This window comes from Manis javanica, chromosome 10 (genome assembly GCF_040802235.1).
Source record: "Manis javanica isolate MJ-LG chromosome 10, MJ_LKY, whole genome shotgun sequence".
Classification (NCBI taxonomy): domain Eukaryota; kingdom Metazoa; phylum Chordata; class Mammalia; order Pholidota; family Manidae; genus Manis; species Manis javanica.
The window spans coordinates 46,564,577-46,584,866 of NC_133165.1; the positions used below are offsets into that span (position 1 = coordinate 46,564,577).

The following is a 20,290-nucleotide window of genomic DNA, read 5'->3' on the forward strand; positions in this document are numbered from 1 at the left end:
TACACTGTTGGTGGAACTGCAAATTGGTACAAACCCTGTGAAAAGCAGTATGGAGGCTCCTCAATAAAACTAAAAATAAATATATCATTTGATTCAGTAATTCTGTTTCTAGGAATTTACCCAAAGAAAACAAGATCCCTGATTCAAAAAGATACATTCACCCCTATGTTCATAGCCTCACTGTTTTCAATAGGCAAGATAAGGAAACAACCTAAGTGTCCAACAATAGATGATTGGATAAAGAAGTTGTGGTACATACATAATGGAGTATTATTCAACCAGAAAAATAAAAGAAATCCTGTCATGTGCAATGGATCTAGAGGGTATTATGCTCACTGACATAAACCAGGCAGAGAAAGACAAATACCATATGATTTCACTCATTTGTGGAATACAAAAATAGAGCAAAACAGAAGGAACAAAACAGCATCAGACTCACAGACACTGAGCAGTGACTAGTGGTTACCAAGGGGTAGGGGAATGTGTGTGGGGGTGAGGTAGGGAGAAAGGGAACTGTTGAATCACTGTGACATATATTTTGATTAAAAAAAAAAAGATTTACATACAAAAGGACCTGCGGAAAAAATTCTGGAAATAAAAGGCGAGTGGGGGAAGTCCCTTATTTTCAACTGGGGGAATTAAGCTTTGTACTTTTTATTTGCATTTGCCTTTCTAGGTGTTGTGAGGCATGTTGGCGTAGGTGTGTGTTGTGGTGTTAGGGTCCGGGCTTCCGAGGCTTCTCCAGAGAACAAACTACACAGGCATAGAGATGTAAATTCAAGCAGTCTTTATTCAGCCAGCTAGCTGGGGTCCAATGTCAGCCCTAGCGGTCTCAACAAGGACCCCGAGCACTCAAAGCCAAGGGTTTATATAGCATTTTCAAAACACTTAACTCATAGTAATTTTCCACAGCTGCACATTATTCTTGCAAGACATACATCCTGGGGTTAGGCAGGAGCAAGATAAGACCACTCCTCAATTGTCAGGGAGGTTCTGCACGATAAGCTTGGTATGTAGGATTAGCTGACCAAGGTTAGCTGACTAAAGGCCACAGCTGCCCACCATCTGGTGTTCATGATTAGCTTGTTTTTCAAGGCCTTACCCAGTTCCAGTTTTTCTTTCTAAGTCACATACTCAGAAAATGGCTTCTAGTCTTTTAAGATGGCTATGCTTATGCTAACCTATTTCTATTCTTACATTCCCCTCTTCTTCTTGTATCTATTTCAATCATGAAATTAGGGGTCATCTGTTTGGTTAACACTCTGATAGTTCTGTCTTAACACTATGATTTACATGGTGCTAATGCGTTCTTTGATAAAGGTAACACATGGAGTGACTCTGGTTTGGCGGGCTTACTACTTGTTAGAATAAGCTGGGGTGGTGCTGATTACTTCTGTCCTGTTGCAGAGGGAGGTGTAAGTTTTAGGAACTCTCTCAATGAAGGTTCTTTGCCTACTTACAGAGGATAAAGTGAGTCTTGGTCTTTGTCTCATTCTCTCTTCTACAGATAGGGACTCTAGCTGCTGCTAGGGAAAAGGGGCGATGACCGCTCTGGCTGCTTCGTGCTGAGAAGGGGGCGCAGTAAAGGGTGCAGCTAGGTCTCCATCACTGGTCAGTTGAGAGGGCCTCAGAAGGCTGGCGCTTCTATTCTGGGTTTCATTTCTATTACTATTTGCAGTTTTGTGGCTTCTAGGCAAGATAAAACAAATTGTGTTATTAGGTTATGTAGCAACATCTGGAGTTGGATTTTTTATTCGGGAAGGAGGCTGCCATTATTGAAACAATACTTTTCTCTAAAATCACCCTCATTTTTATTAGAAGTAACCAGGTTAAGAAAATAATTAATAGCTGGCTTGATCATTTGCACAAGTGCAGCAAGAAGAGCAATTGATTACACAGGCTCTTTTAAATATGCTTTGCTGGAACTTTTTGTAAGGAATTTCAGATTGAACTTTTAAAGGCCTCTTGAGGCCAGACAGCCAAGCTAGACTTGCCATCAGGCTTTGCCTGCAGTACTTGTAGATTTGGATGAATTCTTCTCTTCTCGAGGTCTCTGCACCTGCCAGGAAGTGACCTTCTTTACTCACCTGGTAAGGCTGCTGGGAACTCTGTAAGCAAGGTACTAGGCCAGTTCTTCCAAGGGGCTTTGTTGGCTTTATAAAGTCAATCTTAGTTCCTTAAAGTTGTTCACATCTGAGTCCATGCACATGTCTCTCAGGTATGACATTCCAGTCAAAGCCCTGGCAGTATAACCACTGTTCTTAAGTAGTCTTCTCACAAGGAAAGCAGATTCTTATTGAACTTGTGCAAATAAACATACTGCCATGGAATACAAAAACAGTCACTGAAAGTTTTTAAACTCTGGAGGGATCAGGTAGAGAGAAGGATGTTTCAATTCTGCTCATAAAGATAGTCATTTACTAAACTGTTGTCAGTTTAAGGGAACAAGGTTAAAACACTTTATCAGCAACATTTGAAACAAAAAGACAAAATCATTTTCTTTAGTTTATGTAATCTTATGTAACTAATACCTGTTCTGCTGAAATCTAGTTCTTTACCAGTTTAGGGATAATACTATAAATGACAAAAGACTTACAAATGACAATGGTTAAAGATCTGATGAGAACTTACTGTAAAACAGTTGACATAAGGAAATTCTGATATTTCTGTAATACAAAACATTCAGTAACAAAGTTTAGCATCATTTTCTTTGACAGTGCTTTCCTGGTAAATATATATATATATAATAAGCCAAATCAGTCAAATACTTTCTCTAATGAGAAAAAAATCTTCTGACATGTTCCAGGGGCCCTCTGGAAAATATCAGAGTTAATTAGAGGTAAAAGCACTTTTTTGCATTTAATTCTTTTAGAACTGTCTATCATTACACATTTATTATCTATATACCTAGCGCAGTAAACGAGATACCTTAAAAAGATGGGGCAGCAGGGGAGACTGCTGCTGTCAGTTTTAAAAGATAATATATAGAAAGTCAAAATAATTCTAGGTTACCAAGCATTCTTGAGAGAATGGTAGCAGATGGTAGATTCCTCTGCTTTCATCTTCAGGAAGGGGAAAAAAAAGCTACAATAAGAATTCACATTTAGCTGGAAGAACTGTCTAAACTCAAGACAGAGTATAATATCACTAGGCATACAAAAGACCTGTTAGAGATACATACAAAGAATGAATATGGCTATAGTCAAATTCAACTTAAAAGTTTAAGCAGAATCTCAAATTTAAATGTCTCTTTCCTTCACACTGATATTCAGATCTGACCAGAAATATGTTTTGAGATGAAAGAGATCAGGCATTTTACCTCTTCATTTAGGGATTGAGAAATGATGACCTTTGGCTTTCTAACCAGCCATTTCATTCATGGCGTCAATAGTGGGTGGTGGTGACATGGAAATGTATGCTGGATATTTGGATGGTTTAAAGATTATATACAATCAATAGCTTACAAACAGTGAAAATAATAAGAACATAACTCAGCATAAGTGTCTAAGACCAGATACAAAAAAGCAGAGAAAGTGCTTAAGTCTACAGGTCTTCCCTGAAAGCTTCAAGAATGTTTTACTCTTTAATAGTAGATAGAGCTTTTAATAGAATTTGCATAGCAGCTTATAAGATCATTTGCATTAAAAAAATATGGAGAGTCCTCCATGTTTTTTAAAACATACAAACATATCCACAGCATATAAATTAAACAAGAAGACCTGGTGGTTCTCAAAAAAAATCTATTACAACTTTTCTCAAAAGTGGTCACACGTTCGTCCATCTAAACCTTTACAGTGAAACCTGTTTTTCTGGGAGAAACATAATCTTGTCCAGATTCTACAAAGTTTAATTTTTAAGAATAAATTTTGGTTTGTTAACTAAGTGCATTTAATCAGCTGAAAAAAGCTTTGTTACCATTCTGCTTAGGATAAATTAAGAAAACAAATAATCAGTAACAACTTTAATCATTTGTTGGTTAGAGATTTTTCCCCTTATAAAAATATATGGAATAAATAATTCAATTTCTCAGGCCATGCAATCATTTTCAATAACAAAATATTTCAAAGGCAAATAAAGGTTATACAGTTGTTAACAAACTTTAGCTTTTAGTCCCTTTAACATTACGATTTCATTTTTTTTTTTTTTTAATATTCTGGCAACTCACTGAGACTTTAAGCATGAGAAACCGCTTTGATCGTTCAACATTAAGAGCAGACCAACAGTTAAAGAAAACTGTTTAACTGGAAACGAGATTCTAATTTTGCTGTGCACTTGATATCAAGACTCACTTGCTTTAATTTCACTAGGCACGACTATATCTGTAAGAATATAGTAATTTTATTCTTTATTTGCCTCATGGTCTCAAGCACATAAGCCGGTGAGAATTATGCCTGGGCTTGCCTGCGGCTTGACTGGGTTTATCTCACCTTATCTCTAAACATTCTGACCTTCCCCCCAAAGCAACAGGCTGAGCGGGTCCTCCACAACAAAAGGCACCACACGCTGTTTTCTCTCTTTAAATAAATAGCTGTACTTTAGAACAAAGTTACTTCCCTTTATCACAAAACACATTCTTTAGCATGCAGAAGACTTTTCATTCTTTATACTTTTTCTTATTAAAACATACATCTTTTAGCATAGAGAAATGTTTTCTTTATTACTTTAAGTAGTTTTAATTAAAACTTAAAACCATTAGAAACTTTAATTTCCAGTGAACACTGAGAAGCAGGCCATAGTAAATTGTTAAACTAACATTCTTTAGATTGACAAATTTATGAACACATTTTATAATTTCTGTAACCATGAGCTTTACAGCACAATCTCTCATAGAGTATATCTTCTTAACGTAGCAAAACTTTAAGGTTTTAGGTTACTACAAAGATTCTCAGGCAGTAGGTAGGTAACACACTGTAACACACAATTAAAAAGGTGTTCACTTGCCACACTTATTTAGTTCACTCATTCGTAACAACTATTCTAGATTACTTACAAGACCTTTACTGAATATTAGACAAAGCCAAGCTTTTAAGCATTTTATTCTTAAAAGATTTAGCAGATAACATGACTTAAATGACCTCAGGTAAATTTAGGCAGCTGATATCCACAAGGACATACCCACCTCAGGCAAACTCAAATTAGCATTAACGCTTAACACTTTTTATCAGGTTTTCTGGAAGTTTTAGAATACCTAATTTTCACAAGCGCTTGTCTTTAAATCAATTTCATTAATACCATCCGGAGGTAAAAAGATATGTTCATTTACACACTTAGGGGGTCGTCTGAGTCTGTCCCATGGTGAGAAAGAAGGAAAAAGAATATGAGGTAGACAAAGGCGAAGGATGAAGATGCCACTTCAAACAAGATGACAGTTGTATGTGCTTGTGAACGAGTGCCTGTCGTTGCACAGTTTTCCTTCCACGGGGGACGCGAATTTATCTGGGATTCGCGGCTGTGACCCCCTTATCCTGTCACGGGAGTCTTTTAGCGGCGGGCGCCCTAATGGCTCTTAATTGCCCGACCCGTGCCCGCGGTGAATGATGTAGTGGCAGAAAGGAGGAATGGAGAGAGCAGGAGAACCTTAGAACAAGGAAACTTAAAATGAGAAGCGCAAAAAAAATATAAACCGAAACCAAAACACAGTAAAACAATAACACCAAGCACACACACCACATCTGATCGCACTCGTTCGGACCGGTCCTTCTCTCACTCTGGTGCGCACCACACTCACCACTTTCAGGGTCCTCAGAAACTCGCAATTCTCCTGAAGGGCGTCCACTCGGACTGCCGCAGGGTGACGAGCTCGATCTTTTCCTCCTCGGGCGCCAGTTTTCTGCCAATCGGATTTGCCTTCCTAAGGCCGAGTCACTTGGACCCTAGGGCCGGGATTGGTTACCTGGGCTTTTACCCAGGGTCGCTAACCTGGGGGCCGGGACTACCAGCCCGGACTTCCTCACTCGGGACCACTAACCCGAGACCATACACGGGATGGCGACTCCTGCTTTATAATGGATTTATGCAGACACGAGGGGGCGACCCTCGAATTACACTGCCCCGACCGGACAATTAGACCTTGCCTCCAGCTGTCCTTTGTTCTCAGGGAAGCCGCTCGTATCCTGGACGAGCCCCCAAATGTTAGGGTCCAGGCTTCCGAGGCTTCTCCAGAGAACAAACTACACAGGCATAGAGATGTAAATTCAAGCAAAGTCTTTATTCAGCCAGCTAGCTGGGGTCCAATGTCAGCCCTAGCGGTCTCAACAAGGACCCTGAGCACTCAAAGCCAAGGGTTTATATAGCAATTTCAAAACACTTAACTCATGGTAATTTTCCACAGCTGCACATTATTCTTGCAAGACATACATCCTGGGGTTAGGCAGGAGCAAGATAAGACCACTCCTCAATTGTCAGGGAGGTTCTGCACGATAAGCTTGGTATGTAGGATTAGCTGACCAAGGTTAGCTGACTAAAGGCCACAGCTGCCCACCATCTGGTGTTCATGATTAGCTTGTTTTTCAAGGCCTTACCCAGTTCCAGTTTTTCTTTCTAAGTCACATACTCAGAAAATGGCTTCTAGTCTTTTAAGATGGCTATGCTTATGCTAACCTATTTCTATTCTTACAGTGGGAGGGAGGGTGTTGCATGGTTGTGTGTTGTATTGACATTGTTTGTGAAATGGGTCTGTCCGAGATGCCGGGTGTGAGGGAGTTTATGCTGTTGGAGGTTATTTGGGCAGTTGAGTGGCTTTGAAGCGTTGGTCCTGTGTGTGTGTGTTGTTCGGATTGTGCAGATGAGGAGCGCCGCGTGCGAGGGAGTGGCGTTGAGCGGACTCAGCCCCATAGCTTGGTTGGGGAAAACAACAAAAGGGATGCCCAAGAGATGAGGCCTAATTCCACGATTTCGATGAGGCCTAATTCCACGATTTCGAAAATCCGGTTTGCAGCCATCCTTCCTCGTCTCTGTGGCAGGAGGACTACAATTCCCAGGATGCCCCGCTCCCCCACCAACTAAGAAAAGGGATCTCTTCAACAGGCTGGCCTGGGACAAGGCTGGTCAGGATGAGAGGCAGCCCGGCCAATGTGTGACCCCAGCCCAATCGAAACGGACGCTGTTTGCGCCGATGCTGACTGGAATCTTTGGCGCCTTGGTTTCAGTGGCGGAGACCTTGATAGGCGGATCGAATGGCCAGTGAGGAGGCGGGAAGGTGGCGCCAGAGAGTGTGGGCGGGGAGAGATGCTGAGTAGCAGGCGGTTTGCCCAATAACGGGTGGAAGTCTCTGGAGCTGTCGACCGAGTCGATAAGAGGCGGGCGACTGTAGGTGCAGAGTGTGCCATGGCTGAGCCGGTGAGGAACCCGGCTAGGCCGTCCGGAAGAGGCTCTGTCGGCCGAGGGGCTCAGGGGTCCCGGGGCGCCCGGGGCCGGCGTTCTCGCGCCCAACGGTCTCCAGCCCGTTGCACCCCGGACTCGGTGCTTGTGGACTTGGTCAGCGACAGCGATGAGGATATCCTGGAGGTCCCAACTGAGTGCGGAGCTGTGGGTCCTGTCGAGGTCCCGCTCTCGGGGCCCTCGGTAACGCCGCTGCTGGCCGCGCCCCAGGACGACAGCGACAGTGAGAGCGAAGGGGCGGGCGCACAGCCTGCTGGAGCCCCGCGGGCCCTCGTCAGGCGGCGGCGGCGGCTGCTGTTGGATCCAGGGGAGGCGCCGGTTGTTCCTGTGTATTCCGGGAAGGTGCAGCCAGGTCCCCGGGGGGGCTAGCACGGAAGCGCTGGGTTTAGGGAGGGCTGAGGTTAGGGTTGTGTTAGTCTTGGGGTACTAAACAGAAGCAGGTACTAGGGCATTGGAGGAGGAGAGATGCCGGTTGGGTTTCTGCAGATTGGGTTTCTGCAGATTGGGTTTCTGCAGGGGTTTGGAGTGAGTTGGGAGTTTGGGATTCCAAGGAGCTGGAGTGTTGGCACCATAGAGAAGCTGAGGGGCTGGCAGCACCTGGGACTGGGATTTGGTGCATATTGGGTTTTGAGGATGAGGTTCATTGCTAAGGATCCAGGAAGCTAGGGCATATGAAGCAGGAGCATGAAAGTCCAGGGAGGACTGGGGAGCTCCGGGTGGTGGTGGTGGGACCTAGGGAGCTAGTATTTCCTAGGGTTCTAAGTAGGATGGCTAGTAAAAGAAAACTAAACCTGCATCCTCAGAGTGCCTAAAGGAGAGCTGGGGGTGTAGGAGGAAGGGTACTCCGATTTTGGATCCTGGGGAAGCTGGGCTTCTGAATCCCCAGGAGAGGGCAGTGGTGTGTACATCCTTGGGGAACACTTCGGAGGTGGAGGAGGCCTGGATATGAGGGAGGAATCATTCCGTTTTCCCTTTCAGTGGAAGGAGGACTTCGGACTGACCCACTTTTGTCCTTGCAGGTGAAGAACAGCCTCCACCTTATCCCGGATCACCTGTCCCTCTTGAAACTCTGTCCCCCAGGAGCTGAGGAAGGTAAGGGAGGCATTCAGGGAAAGGTGCCCAGTGCTGGAGTCTCTGAGGAGGCTCCTTGGAATTTGCAACCCTGTAGTTGGTTGTTTCCCAAGCTCAGAGGCAGGGCATGGGAAGAGTGACTCCTGCATCCTTAGAAAAAAGCTTCCACACTGAAAAGAGCTGGATTGTTAATCAGAAGGTACAGGAAGTGTTGTTGTCAAACCATATGTCCCCCACTCTAATAATAGGCATCAGAGTGTGCTAATCTGCAGATTTCCAGGCCATCCCAGAGATTCTGATTCTGTAATCTTGGAAACAGGGGAGGGGAAGGCATTGAGATCTGTAACATCTTGTTAATATTTACAACAAGTTCGTTGGAAACACTTTGGAGCCAGTAGGGTGTTCTTTGAATCTTACCAGGGCTGCCCAGCCTTTGTCTTCCCAAGTGATATGATTTTTGCAAAACACCAAAGGGCAGTGAATAGGAATCAAGTCTAATAAGGAAGTGATACAATGGGCAAGTTCAGACCTTGGACCAAAACGTCTGTACCATGATAGGGTGCAGCTGAGTGATTAAGAGCTGATTTAGGAAACAACTGGCCTAGGCTTGAATCCTAGCTTTATCCGTTGGTAACTGTATGACCTTGGACAAGTTAATCTCTCAATGCTTCAGGTTCCTCATCAGGAAAATGGGGATCATAGTGGACCTATGTCAAAGGATTTTGGTGAGAATTAATTAAAGAGACTATATAGAGAGCCCACTCTCGGGATATGTGTTAGTACAGTACCTGGAATGTAAAATGTGAAGGTACCTCTGACCTTACTACTACAAATGGCCCAGTGGCGTTGGTCATCCCCTGGGAACTTATCTGAAGGACAGAATCATAGGCCTCTTGCAACTGCCTTATTTAGCCAGGACAGGGTTTCTCAACCTCAGCACTACTGACATTTGGACTGGTCCTGTGCATTGTGAGATGTTTAGCAGCATCCTGATCTCTACCAACCAGATGCCAGTATCAGCCCCCAAACCCCTCTCTCCATCACTGTGGCAACAGAAATTATCTCCAGATATTGCCCCCTGGGAGGCAAAATTGCCTCTAGTGGAGAGGCACTGATCTAGCATTTATTATCATTGTTTTGTTTTCAATTTTGGTGGTTAATGATGATCTTTTTAAAAAAATTTTTTTAAAAATTCATTTTATTATCATTAATCTACAATTACATGAAGAACATTATGGTTACTAGACTACCCCCTTCACCAAGTCCCTCCCCACAAACCCCATTACAGTCACTGTCCATCAGCATAGTAAGATGCTGTAGACTCACTACTTGTCTTCTCTGTGTTGCACAGCCCTCCCTATACCCCCCCACATTATACATGCTAATTGTAAGGCCCCCTTTCTTTTTCCCTGCCCTTATCCCTCACTTCCCACCCCTCCTGTCCAGTCCCTTTCCCTTTGGTAACCATTAGTCCATTCTTGGGTTCTGTGATTCTGCTGCTGTTTTGTTCCTTCAGTTTTTCTTTGTTCTTATACTCCACATATGAGTGAAATCATTTGGTACTTGTCTCTCTCCACCGGGCTTATTTCACTGAGCATAATACCCTCTAGCTACATCCATGTTGTTGCAAATGGTAGGATTTGTTTTCTTATGGCTGAATAATATTCCATTATGTATATGTACCACATCTTTATCCATTCATCTATTGATGGACACTTAGGTTGCTTCCATTTCTTGGCTATTGTAAATAATGCTGCGATAAACATAGGGGTGCATCTATCTTTTTCAAACTGGAGTGCTGCATTCTTAGGGTAAATTCCTGGGAGTGGAATTCCTGGGTCAAATGGTATTTCTATTTTGAGCTTTTAGAGGAACCTCCATACTGCTTTCCACAATGGTTGAACTAATTTATATTCCCACCAGCAGTGTAGGAGGGTTCCCCTTTCTCCGCAACCTCACCAACATTTGTTGTTGTTTGTCTTTTGGATGGTGGTGATCCTTACTGGTGTGAGGTGATATCTCATTGTGGTCTTAATTTGCATTTCTCTGACGACAAGCGATGTGGAGCATCTTTTCATGTGCCTGTTGGCCATCTGGATTTCTTCTTCGGAGAACTGTCTATTCAGCTCCTCTGCCCATTTTTTAATTAGATTGTTCACTTTTTGTTTGTTGAGATGCGTGAGCTCTTTATGTATTTTGGATGTCAACCCTTTATCGGATCTGTCATTTATGAATATATTCTCCCATACTGTAGGATACCTTTTTGTTCTATTGATGGTGTCCTTTGCTGTACAGAAGCTTTTCAGCTTGATATAGTCCCACTTGTTCATTTTTGCTCTTGTTTCCCTTGCCGGGGGAGATATGTTCATGAAGAAGTTGCTCATGTTTATGTCCAAGAGATTTTTGCCTATGTTTTTTTCTAAGAGTTTTATGGTTTCATGACTTACATTCACGTCTTTGATCCACTTCGAATTTACTTTTGTGTATGGGATTAGATAGTGATCCAGTTTCATTCTCTTACATGTAGCTGTCCAGTTTTGCCAGCACCATCTGTTGAAGAGACTGTCATTTCCCCATTGTATGTCCATGGCTCCTATATCATATATTAATTGACCATATATGTTTGGGTTGATATCTGGGGTCTCTATTCTCTTCGCTGTTCTGTGACTCTGTTCTTGTGCCAGTACCAAATTGTCTTGATTACTGTGGCTTTGTAGTAGAGCTTGAAGTTGGGGAGTGAGATCCCCCCAACTTTATTTTTCCTTCTCAGGATTGCTTTGGCTATTCGGGGTCTTTGGTGTTTCCATATGAATTTTTGAACTATTTTTTCTAGTTCGTTGAAGAATGTTGTTGGTAATTTGATAGGGATTGCATCAAATCTGTATATTGCTTTGGGCAGGATGGCTGTTTTGACTATATTAATTCTTCTTAGCCAAGAGCATGGGATGAGTTTCCATTTGGTTGTGTCCTCTTTAATTTCTCTTAAGAGTGTCTTATAATTTTCAGGGTATAGGTCTTTCACTTCCTTGGTAAGGTTTATTCCTAAGTATTTTAAAATTTGATGAAATTGTGAATGGAATTGTTTTCCTGATTTCTCTTTCTATTAGTTCATTGTTAGTGTATAGGAAAGCCACAGATTTCTGTGTGTTAATTTTGTATCCTGCAACTTTGTATTCCCATATCAGTTCTAGGAGTTTTGAAGTGGAGCCTTTAGGGCTATTTATGTACAAAATCATGTCATCTGCAAATAGTCACAGTTTGACTTCTTCTTTACCAATCTGGATTCCTTGTATTTCTTTGTTTTGTCTAATTGCCGTGGCTAGGACCTCCTAATGATGATCTTTTATATCTTTACCTCATTCCCCTCCCTTCCCCACCTATTCCATCCCAGACTCTCAAGTCTCTCTGTGCCAACCAACTTAAGTACAGAAATAAAATAAGAGAAACATTAAAAAAAAAAATTATCCTTTGACAACATCTGTTTTAATGTACATTTTATAACATACATAATAGTATGTACATCATTAGTAAGTAGTATATGTGTATTAAGTAAACATATTTTCCGGTTGCCCTGTCTTGAGTCTTGGCATTTGGCTCAGTCACTCTCCCGTTCTGCCACACTCCAGCCCATCCTTTTCTCTGTGTTAGGCACTTCCCTACTGACTCACACCAGTGAGCACTTCCCCAGTATTACTGTTGGTTGTGTGTGTGTCAGGGCCCTGTAGTCTCCTTTCTCAGGACCTTGTGAAGCCCTTGCCTTGTCTCTCCTTGGCCTCTCACTGCCCTCTCTTGGCTAACACTTCCCCAGAGGTGGATATGGCCGATTCTAGCAGTCCCCAGGCTGAAGATCCCCCATGCCCAGATTCTCCCTGGAAGAAGAAGCTGAGGAGTAAGGAAGCAGAAGAAGAGAAGAAAGAGGTGTTTCTGTGAGTGAGGGCAGGGCACTGGGACCCGAGGAGCAGAAAGGGAGTTGGAGGGGTAGGCTGAGGCAGGTGCCACCCTTGAGGGGCTCCTGAAAGGCTAAGGAGAAGGGATGGAAGGATCTTGAGGCTCAGGTGAGGAATGATGGGAGAAGAGATGGCTCACATCGGAGGATGACAGCAGACTCTTTGTGCCCACCTATGGAAGTGGAGTGTTTTGTCTGTGTTTGAGGCAGTAGTAGTGCAGGTGTGCGACTCTGGAGATCACCCTTGTGGTTCAGATCTGGCCAGCTGTCTCTTAACTATTCTTTCTGTGCCTCACTTCCTCTTCCGTAAATGGGGAACAGAGTGTCGGAGAATTTGTGAGTAGGTTGAGTTAATGTGGCATCTAGTAGGTGCTGGGTGTCTGTTGGATGTTGTTAGACATTCACTAGGAAGTGACTTATATTAAAAGTTAGGCATTTTCCTTCCTAATATTTGGGTTCTGTAAATATAAAAAGATGACATAGGTTTCCCTGTCTTTACTCCCCATCTTCTAATAAGATGGATGACTGAAAGCTGCTCCATCTTGCTTCTCCAATTCCCCTCACAAGGACAGGTGTGGGGCTGGGGCCCCTCCTTTTCCTCCGTCCTGCTCCTCTCTTCTCTCTGCAGGGCTCAGGATACTTCTCCTTTGCCCCCACCTCTGCGAAGGACCAAAAGCAGAAAACATACCCGGGCACTGCAGAAGTTAAGGTGCCAAGGGTGGGGGCTCTGGTTGGAATGGAGAGGGGCAGCTGGGGTGGCCTAACCCTGGCTGACCTGAAGTCCTTTCTGCACTCCAGGGAGGTGAACAAGCGCCTCCAAGATCTCCGTTCTTGCCTGAGTCCCAAGCAGCACCAGGACCAGGACCACCTGAGACAAGAGGATGAGGTGGTCTTGGTGGAGGGGCCTACCTTCCCACAGAGCTCCCGACTCTTCCAGCTCAAAATCCGGTGCCGGGCTGACCTGGTCAGATTGCCCGTCAGAATGGTAAGTGCCTGCAGGGCCTATGGGAGACGGGTCCCAGGAACTGCCTGTTGGGGGACTGTGGCGTCGGGGTGGAAGGGACTCTGCCTTCTCTGCCCTCTGTTCTCTGGGACTGCCTGCCATACCTTTGCATTTGCTGGTGTTTTTGTCTGGATTGTCTTTTCCTCACTCTCTCTTCTCTTTCTGGAAAACTTCCCACCCATTTTTCAAGGCTCCTCTTAAGCATCCTAGGAAGCTTTACCTAGTGGCCCTCTCCCCGGGGTGCAGCCCCTCCCTCTTCCCTTCTTTTAGACCCTGTGCTTCCCTCCTGTGCTTGCTCTTACCGCCTTAGACACAAAGATGTCACTCAGTTGTTCCTAGCTCCCCCAGCTTCCTGGTGAAGACTACTGTTTTTGTGGGGATGACCCCGATTCCAAAACAAGACTCATAACCAATTACCATTTATTGAGCTATAACCATGCTTGGGCAAGCAGCTAAGCCTGAGGTTGCAAACTGGCAGTTCACGGCTTTAGAAACAACAGTACAGCTTTTTTTTGCCATGCTTTTGAAACATAGTGGGTGATGTCATACAAAGGTCCAAATGGATGGCTTCTCCTAAATAAGCAGATGTAGTCACACTGGCCTGTATTCCTACATGGTGCCAATCAGCTGGAGCTGCATAACCAACTGCCCTGTTTAGACGAGGCATATGAATTCCAGTTTACTGCAATCCCACCACTCCTTTTTTTCCTCCTATCATGGCTGCTTCCTGCCTAAACCCCTTATTGATAAGTCTATACTCTAACAGGTAAATATGAGACTCACAGCTGAGCAGCTCAGCAAGTAGTAAAGGGCAGAAACTTGTGTTGGAGGGGGTAGGGTGGGCTGGGGCCCATCAAGGCAGAAAGGCCTCCTTTGCTTCTTGTCCTCCCCAGTCGGAGCCCCTACAGGGTGTGGTGGACCACATGGCTGCCCATCTTGGGGTGTCCCCAAGCAGGATCCTCTTGCTCTTCGGAGAGACAGAGCTGTCCCCCACTGCCACCCCCAGGACTCTAAAGCTTGGAGTGGCTGACATCATTGGTGAGAGGAAGGAAGGGAGGTGGAGTCTCGAGGAGGACTTTGCCACAGGGAGGGGATAGGGGGAAGGCCCAGAGGAGGCCCTGCATTCAACCCTGGATTCCCCATCCTGCCTCCTGCAGACTGTGTGGTGCTAGCAAGTTCTCCAGAGGCTGAAAGGATGTCCCAGCTGCTCCAGCTGCGGGTGCAAGGGAAGGAGAAGCACCAGATGCTGCAAGTCTCCCTGTCTCCAGTGAGTGGGAGAGATGGCTGTCCGTGCCCCTCACCCTTTCCTGCGCCGGCTCTCTTGTCAGCTAACAGGATGTAGTCCTCCGAATCCTGAGTGGGCTGAGTTCCCGAGCCCATCCCAGGTCATGGAAAAAACCCCTCATACAACTTCCCCTGCTCTCATCTTCTAAGCCTCCATCTGGCTAAAAGGGAAAGACCCTTGTGCAGTAATCAATTAAATCCATTAAAATAATCATTAAAGTCACATTGCTAAGTGACAGTCCCCATGCTAAGGATAATTCCTCCCCATTCTTGCTATGAAATTTCACAGCAGTCCATGTGGGAAAGCACTGTTCTTACCCGCATTTAACAAATAAGGAAACGGAAGTCTAGCGAAGGGGAGTAAGCTGCAATATTCCCTAGGGTGGCAGCAAAGTTTCACTTAAACCAATGGTTTAAGACAAGAAATTTATTCTCTCACGGTTCTGCACGCTGGAAGTCTGAAATTGAGGTGTCAGCAGGGCCATGCTGCCTCTGAGACTCTGGGTAGAAGCCTTGCTTGCTTCTTCTCAGCCTGCGGTGGTGGCATAAGTCGTGGGTGTTCTTGGCCTTCAGCCGCATCACTCAGTCTCTGCCTCTTTCATCACACGGTGTTGTCCCTGTGTGACCCTCTGGGTGTTTCTCTTATAAGGATACCAGCCACATTGCCTTAGTGCCCACCCTACCTAATTGAGTGGGACCTCATCCTGATCACATCGGCAAAGGGCCTATTTCCAGATAAGGTCATGTTCACATTTACTAGGGGTTAGGACCACAAGGAGTCTTTCTGGAGGACACAGCCCATAACACTTGCCTAAGTTCACATAGCCAGTTGAGTGGGAGAGTCTGGCTTCCAGGTTTGGATTGTTTTCACTCTAGAGCCTGGACTGTCTTCATCATGCCGTATGTGCCTCCATTGGTAGGAGAGGAGACGGGGCCTTGGAGAGCCTGCCTGACTCAGAGTCTACATCTGAAGCTTTGGGCTCTGTGGCCCTGTTCCCTGGAGGGGAACCCAGCTGTGCTGACTTCTTTGTCTACTCACCTTCCTCTGCATAGGCTCTGACTTTCCTGGTCCCCTTGTCCTCCATGTCCCAAGCCTCTGTCTATCTACAAGTTCTCCCAGCTCCTCTTTCCAAATTCTTATATCTGTTTTTTTTCCTCTTCCTCTAGACTTCTCCTCTCAAGACTCTCATGTCCCGCTATGAAGAGGCCATGGGACTTTCAGGCCACAAGCTCTCCTTCTTCTTTGATGGGATGAAGCTTTCAGGCAAGGAGCAGCCATCTGATCTGGGCATGGAATCCGGGGACCTCATTGAGGTCTGGGGATGAAATCCCATCTCCGTTTGGAGACCACCCTGAACTTGAGGGAGAGAATGGCTGTCTCTTTTGGCCCTATAAGACCCCCTCTGCTGTTAACCCTGCTTTCAAGCCTTTAGTTAGTTGGTTAGTCATATGGTGGTTCTTGCTGCCCTGGGTAGACTGGCGCCATCCACATGGTGTGCTGAGTTTTGCAGCCCCCTGGGGCATGGAGGGGTACCCCTGACCGCCAGCCTTTCACCTTCACCATCACCCTTTCCTTCATCAAAATGTCTGTTTTATGAAACTGAACTGCTCACATTTAAATAGTAGTTGAAATAAACGAAGGTTGGTTCTGGGATTTATGCCATGTCCAGGACCAGCAGTGGCCTTAGTGTCATTTGGAGGCAGGGGGTGAAGTTTGCTTGAGGCACATAAACAGGTGTGGTTTGTTTGTTTGCAGAAAATAAATGGTCAGGCTCACATGCTTAAGCATAGGCAGACAATGGGTTGCTCTTTGGAAGAAAATAGTGGATTTTCAACCTTGGGTGTTTTCCTCTTCCCAAGACCTTCCTGATACACACATTATTTAAGGCACAGCTGAACACTTTTGCTTTTATTTTCAGGATTACAGTCCACGCAAGGTTTCTCTCATTTTACAGCTTTTCCCCCTTTCTTCACACCATCATGTCCCATAAGCACCCATTCTAAGGTGTTGAATCCATGTCTTTAACTATGAATGTGTCCTTGTAAAATGCAGTGTTGTATGTGTGAATATACTTTTTACGTATGTGGTGTGGTCCTATAGGTTTTGTGTTGTTTGCTTTTTCACTCAACATTCTATATCTGCCTGGTTGCTTCAAGCTGTTCTGTTGTACTCCCCTGTGGGTGTCAACTGTATTTTACTTACATGTCCTTACTTCCACATTACAAATCCTGGGTACCTCCAATTCCTCAGCACATACACAAGGCCATGATGGGTGAATGGACATCACTTGTCCCCTTCCATGCTTGTGTGGAAAGTTCTCCAGCATAGAGAGCCAGGATGGGATTACAGGTCAGACAGCAATTTCTTTATGGTTCTAGCAAATTTTTCTTTAGAATAGTCATTGACTCTCCCGCTTGAGGCTCTGCATCTCTCCTCATCCTCACCGGTATTCTTACTGCCCAGCTTTCTAATTTTTGCCAGTCTGATGGTTATCTAGTGGCTCAGTGTTTTCATGTACATTCATCTGGCCACCAGTAATTTGGGGAATTTCTTCATATACTGATCAGACTTTCTGGTTTCCCTTTCTGTGAACTACCCTGGGCAGTTGCAAATAACTCAGAATGGCACTTGGGTGTAGATCTCGGGTGCTCTTCAGTTAACAGAAATCCTTTATTTTAATGTAGATGAATGACTGTCATATTACTTGTTGCTTTTTGATTTATTTTAAAGTAGTTTAGATGTTTTAATTTTCTTCTCTTAGCTTACTCTTTTTTCCTTTCACGTTTAGACCACCAAGTAGGGCTGAAGTCCAGCCAGTACATTGCCTGGCATCTGTTCTGCATGATCAAACATTTGTTCTCATCGGTTAATGCCAGGCTATGCTGGCTGCTAAATATTGACTGTTACTTTTAAACTATTTGAATTCACCTTTTTATATGAGAACCAAGTTTTGTTTTCTCCATATGATCCAGTTTTCTCAGTGCGGGCTACTACTAAAGCCATTACTTTTCCACTGATGTGTGGAATAATTTTGGCAAAAGTTGTCACCTTCTGAAAAAAATTTTTTTTGTTGGAATGTGGTGTTCCTTTGAATTTATAATGTTGGAAAAATAAAAAGAAACCTTTGTAATATTTCAATAATCCATGGTATGGTATAGCGTTCATTTTTTTCAGAACTTTTATGTTCATTTATAAGTTTCAGCTCATTCAAATGATGTATTCAGTCTCCACAGAATAAATGGGAATACGTTCAACTTGTGAATACTCGAGGATTTCTGTCTTTGTGGCTATCATGGGATGCCCTACCTCCCACAGCGCCTGTGACTGAGACCATTGGTTGTCCCCACATGTCCATTCTTTCTCCTTTCAGGGTAATAGAAGCCCTGGTCTTTAGCAAAGCATAGAGAATTCAGAATGAAGACACTACTTGCCAGTCTGCATTGTAGCTAGGTGTGGCCAAGTGCCAGTTCAGGCTCCTGACTGGGGGAAGAGTCACGGCTTGCAGGATGGGGCCATAAGCAGGCAGCCTGTGCCCCTCTGCTTTCTTCTTGCTGCTGATAGGAAGTGGAGAGCAACCTGGACATGAGGTGGCCTTGGGGAAGGAAGCCATGCAGGGCAAAACAAGAGGATCCTAGGTCTCAGCCTCCTGTAGCATCATACCAGCCCAGCACTGCTGATGTTGGGGATTTCACAGGAGAAGGGAACTTCCATCTTGTTTAAATCACCGCCATTTGAGGATTTCTGTCCTTGTAGTGCGTTTGTAGCCCTAGGAAGGTGCTGTTGTGAGTAATAGTGTACTGATCCCCTCTGGGTCTCTGGGGGAGATTTTCTCAGGTTTATATCCATGAGTGGAATCACTTAATATTGAATATGCACTCACCTACCCAATTTCTCTTTTGAGTTCTGCCAGATTGCTGACCAAAGTGGCTGGACCTCTTTATAAATCCATTAGCAAGTGCTACAAGGTTCAGTTTCCTTTTATCTTCCCCAGCCCTTAATCTGAGAGAATATGAGAAAGACTACTCATTTTAAAAGAATTCACATTTCTTCTATGAGAGATAATTATCCTCTTGATCAAAGAGATTGATCATTTGCCAGGGTATCTTTCTAAAACGCTCCTGATTAGAAACCTTCAAAACTCTAGTGAGCCCTTACTCAGTGCCACATACCAGGCTGGGCACTTTTCATAACCCCTTTCATCCTCAGAGCGATCCTGTGAGGTAGATGTTGTTATTCCCATTTTACAGAAGAGAAACAGCTTAGGAAGATTAATTAGCCTGCCCCAGACCAGAGCCAGATGCAAAACCAGGTGGGCCTGACATGACTCAGGATTCCTAACAAGGTCTCACACTTGAATGTGCCCATGAGTCAGCTGGGAAGCTTGTGAAAATGTGGATGTCGCATCAGCAGTTCTGGGTGGGGTCCAAGGTGCTGCATTTCTTCCAGGCTCCCAGGCATTGCAACACTGCTGACTGTGCTTAGAGTGGCAGGATGCTATTTGCCTTTTTCTCTATAGCTTCATGCCTTCAAATTCTCCCATCTCCTGCCATTCCCTCCATGAAGCCCCCAGAGGACTGGCCACATCATTTTGTGTGTGTCCCACCTTAGCCTGTAACGGGTATAGCTCAGTACACTCTTACACCCATTGTTTTCTCTTTCTCCCCGACTAGACTGTAAACTTAAAAAACAAACACTATAGCTTGTTCTCAAAGACCCCCAGCTTAGTGTCTGACACATAGGAGTTACCTAACAAATGTTTGTTCAATGAATGAATGAAGTTCCTTTTCTCATAGCATCCCACTACCACCCTTCTCACTCCATGAGCTGGAAACCTAGGTTCCACTCCTGACATCTCTTCCATCCCCACACCCACTCCATCACCAAATCAGCTTAATTGCGCCAGATAGCTCTCAAGCAGTTCACTACTCTCCTTCCATCCCATTCTGGTTCAGCCACCACTCCCTGCAGCCTAGACTAGTGCCCCAGCCACATGGCAGATTGCTTTGCTGCTTGACCCCTCCAGTCCATCTATAGTGCAACCAGAATGATCTCCAATGCAAATCTGATATTAAAATGAAGGAAATCCTTAACATGGCTGAGGGCCTGTCCAGCCTGGCCCCTCCCTGCTCGCTGGCTGGTGTGGATAAAGTGAAGGTTCCTACGGCTAGGATTCTCACTTGGCTCTGGTTGGCTAGCTCACTACACGTGTGGGCAATACATTGTTACTGACTCTATAGAAAGAGCTCTGCCCAGTGCTCTGGCCAACACAGTGGCATGGCTGTAGAGCTGCTAGGTTGCAGGAGAGCAGAGGCTGGAGTGGTGGCAGCACCGAGAACAGAGACTGAGATGGCTGCGGGGGTAAGAGGCTCAGAGGCAGAGACCAGCATGCTGCCTGCAGACTCGCTCTGAGTGGACAGAATTCTAGTGATTGACCTGCCACCATGGGAATAAAGTCAGGTATTACCCTGTCAACACAAGAACATTCCATTGTCATTCTTTGGTCTCATTGAATCCACAGTGCACTTGTATGGGGCTGAAACCCATTGGCAAGACACTGGGCTCCCCCCTCACTGCTCTCCACACTGTTCTTTCAGATCCTTGCTTC

General features: G+C 44.8%; 1 protein-coding gene and 1 long non-coding RNA gene across 4 annotated transcripts; one reads left to right on the plus strand and one right to left on the minus strand.

Annotated features, from left to right (window-relative positions):
- Window positions 1-766: 766 nt before the first annotated feature.
- LOC140844075 (uncharacterized) lies at window positions 767-6,611 on the minus strand. Of its 2 annotated transcripts, none has more exons than XR_012122250.1 (2): window positions 5,729-6,611; window positions 767-3,062 (listed from the first exon to the last, which is right to left on the minus strand). It is a non-coding gene; the product is annotated as an uncharacterized lncRNA (long non-coding RNA). The 2 variants fall into 2 exon arrangements; XR_012122249.1 differs by having other exon boundaries at window positions 767-4,514.
- A 648-nt stretch (window positions 6,612-7,259) lies between these two features.
- On the plus strand, window positions 7,260-17,947 carry NFATC2IP (nuclear factor of activated T cells 2 interacting protein). Of its 2 annotated transcripts, XM_017642978.3 has the most exons (8): window positions 7,263-7,722; window positions 8,400-8,472; window positions 12,260-12,377; window positions 13,026-13,106; window positions 13,196-13,382; window positions 14,294-14,438; window positions 14,558-14,667; window positions 15,852-17,947. In XM_017642978.3, exons 1-8 carry the CDS (start codon window positions 7,327-7,329, stop codon window positions 16,008-16,010), a joined length of 1,269 nt encoding a protein of 422 aa, XP_017498467.2. In that variant the 5' UTR covers window positions 7,263-7,326; the 3' UTR covers window positions 16,011-17,947. The 2 variants fall into 2 exon arrangements, with proteins under 2 accessions (XP_073071461.1, XP_017498467.2); XM_073215360.1 differs by lacking the exons at window positions 14,294-14,438; window positions 14,558-14,667 and having other exon boundaries at window positions 7,260-7,722.
- The last annotated feature ends 2,343 nt before the right edge of the window (window positions 17,948-20,290 follow it).

Bases quoted from the DNA above. Each gene is read 5' to 3' on its own strand.
- NFATC2IP (XM_017642978.3), top strand. From the start codon at position 7,327: ATGGCTGAGCCGGTGAGGAACCCGGCTAGGCCGTCCGGAAGAGGCTCT. The intron at 13,383-14,293 runs GTAAGTGCCTGC...TGTCCTCCCCAG, and splicing joins TCAGATTGCCCGTCAGAATG to TCGGAGCCCCTACAGGGTGT. The intron at 14,668-15,851 runs GTGAGTGGGAGA...CTCTTCCTCTAG, and splicing joins TGCAAGTCTCCCTGTCTCCA to ACTTCTCCTCTCAAGACTCT.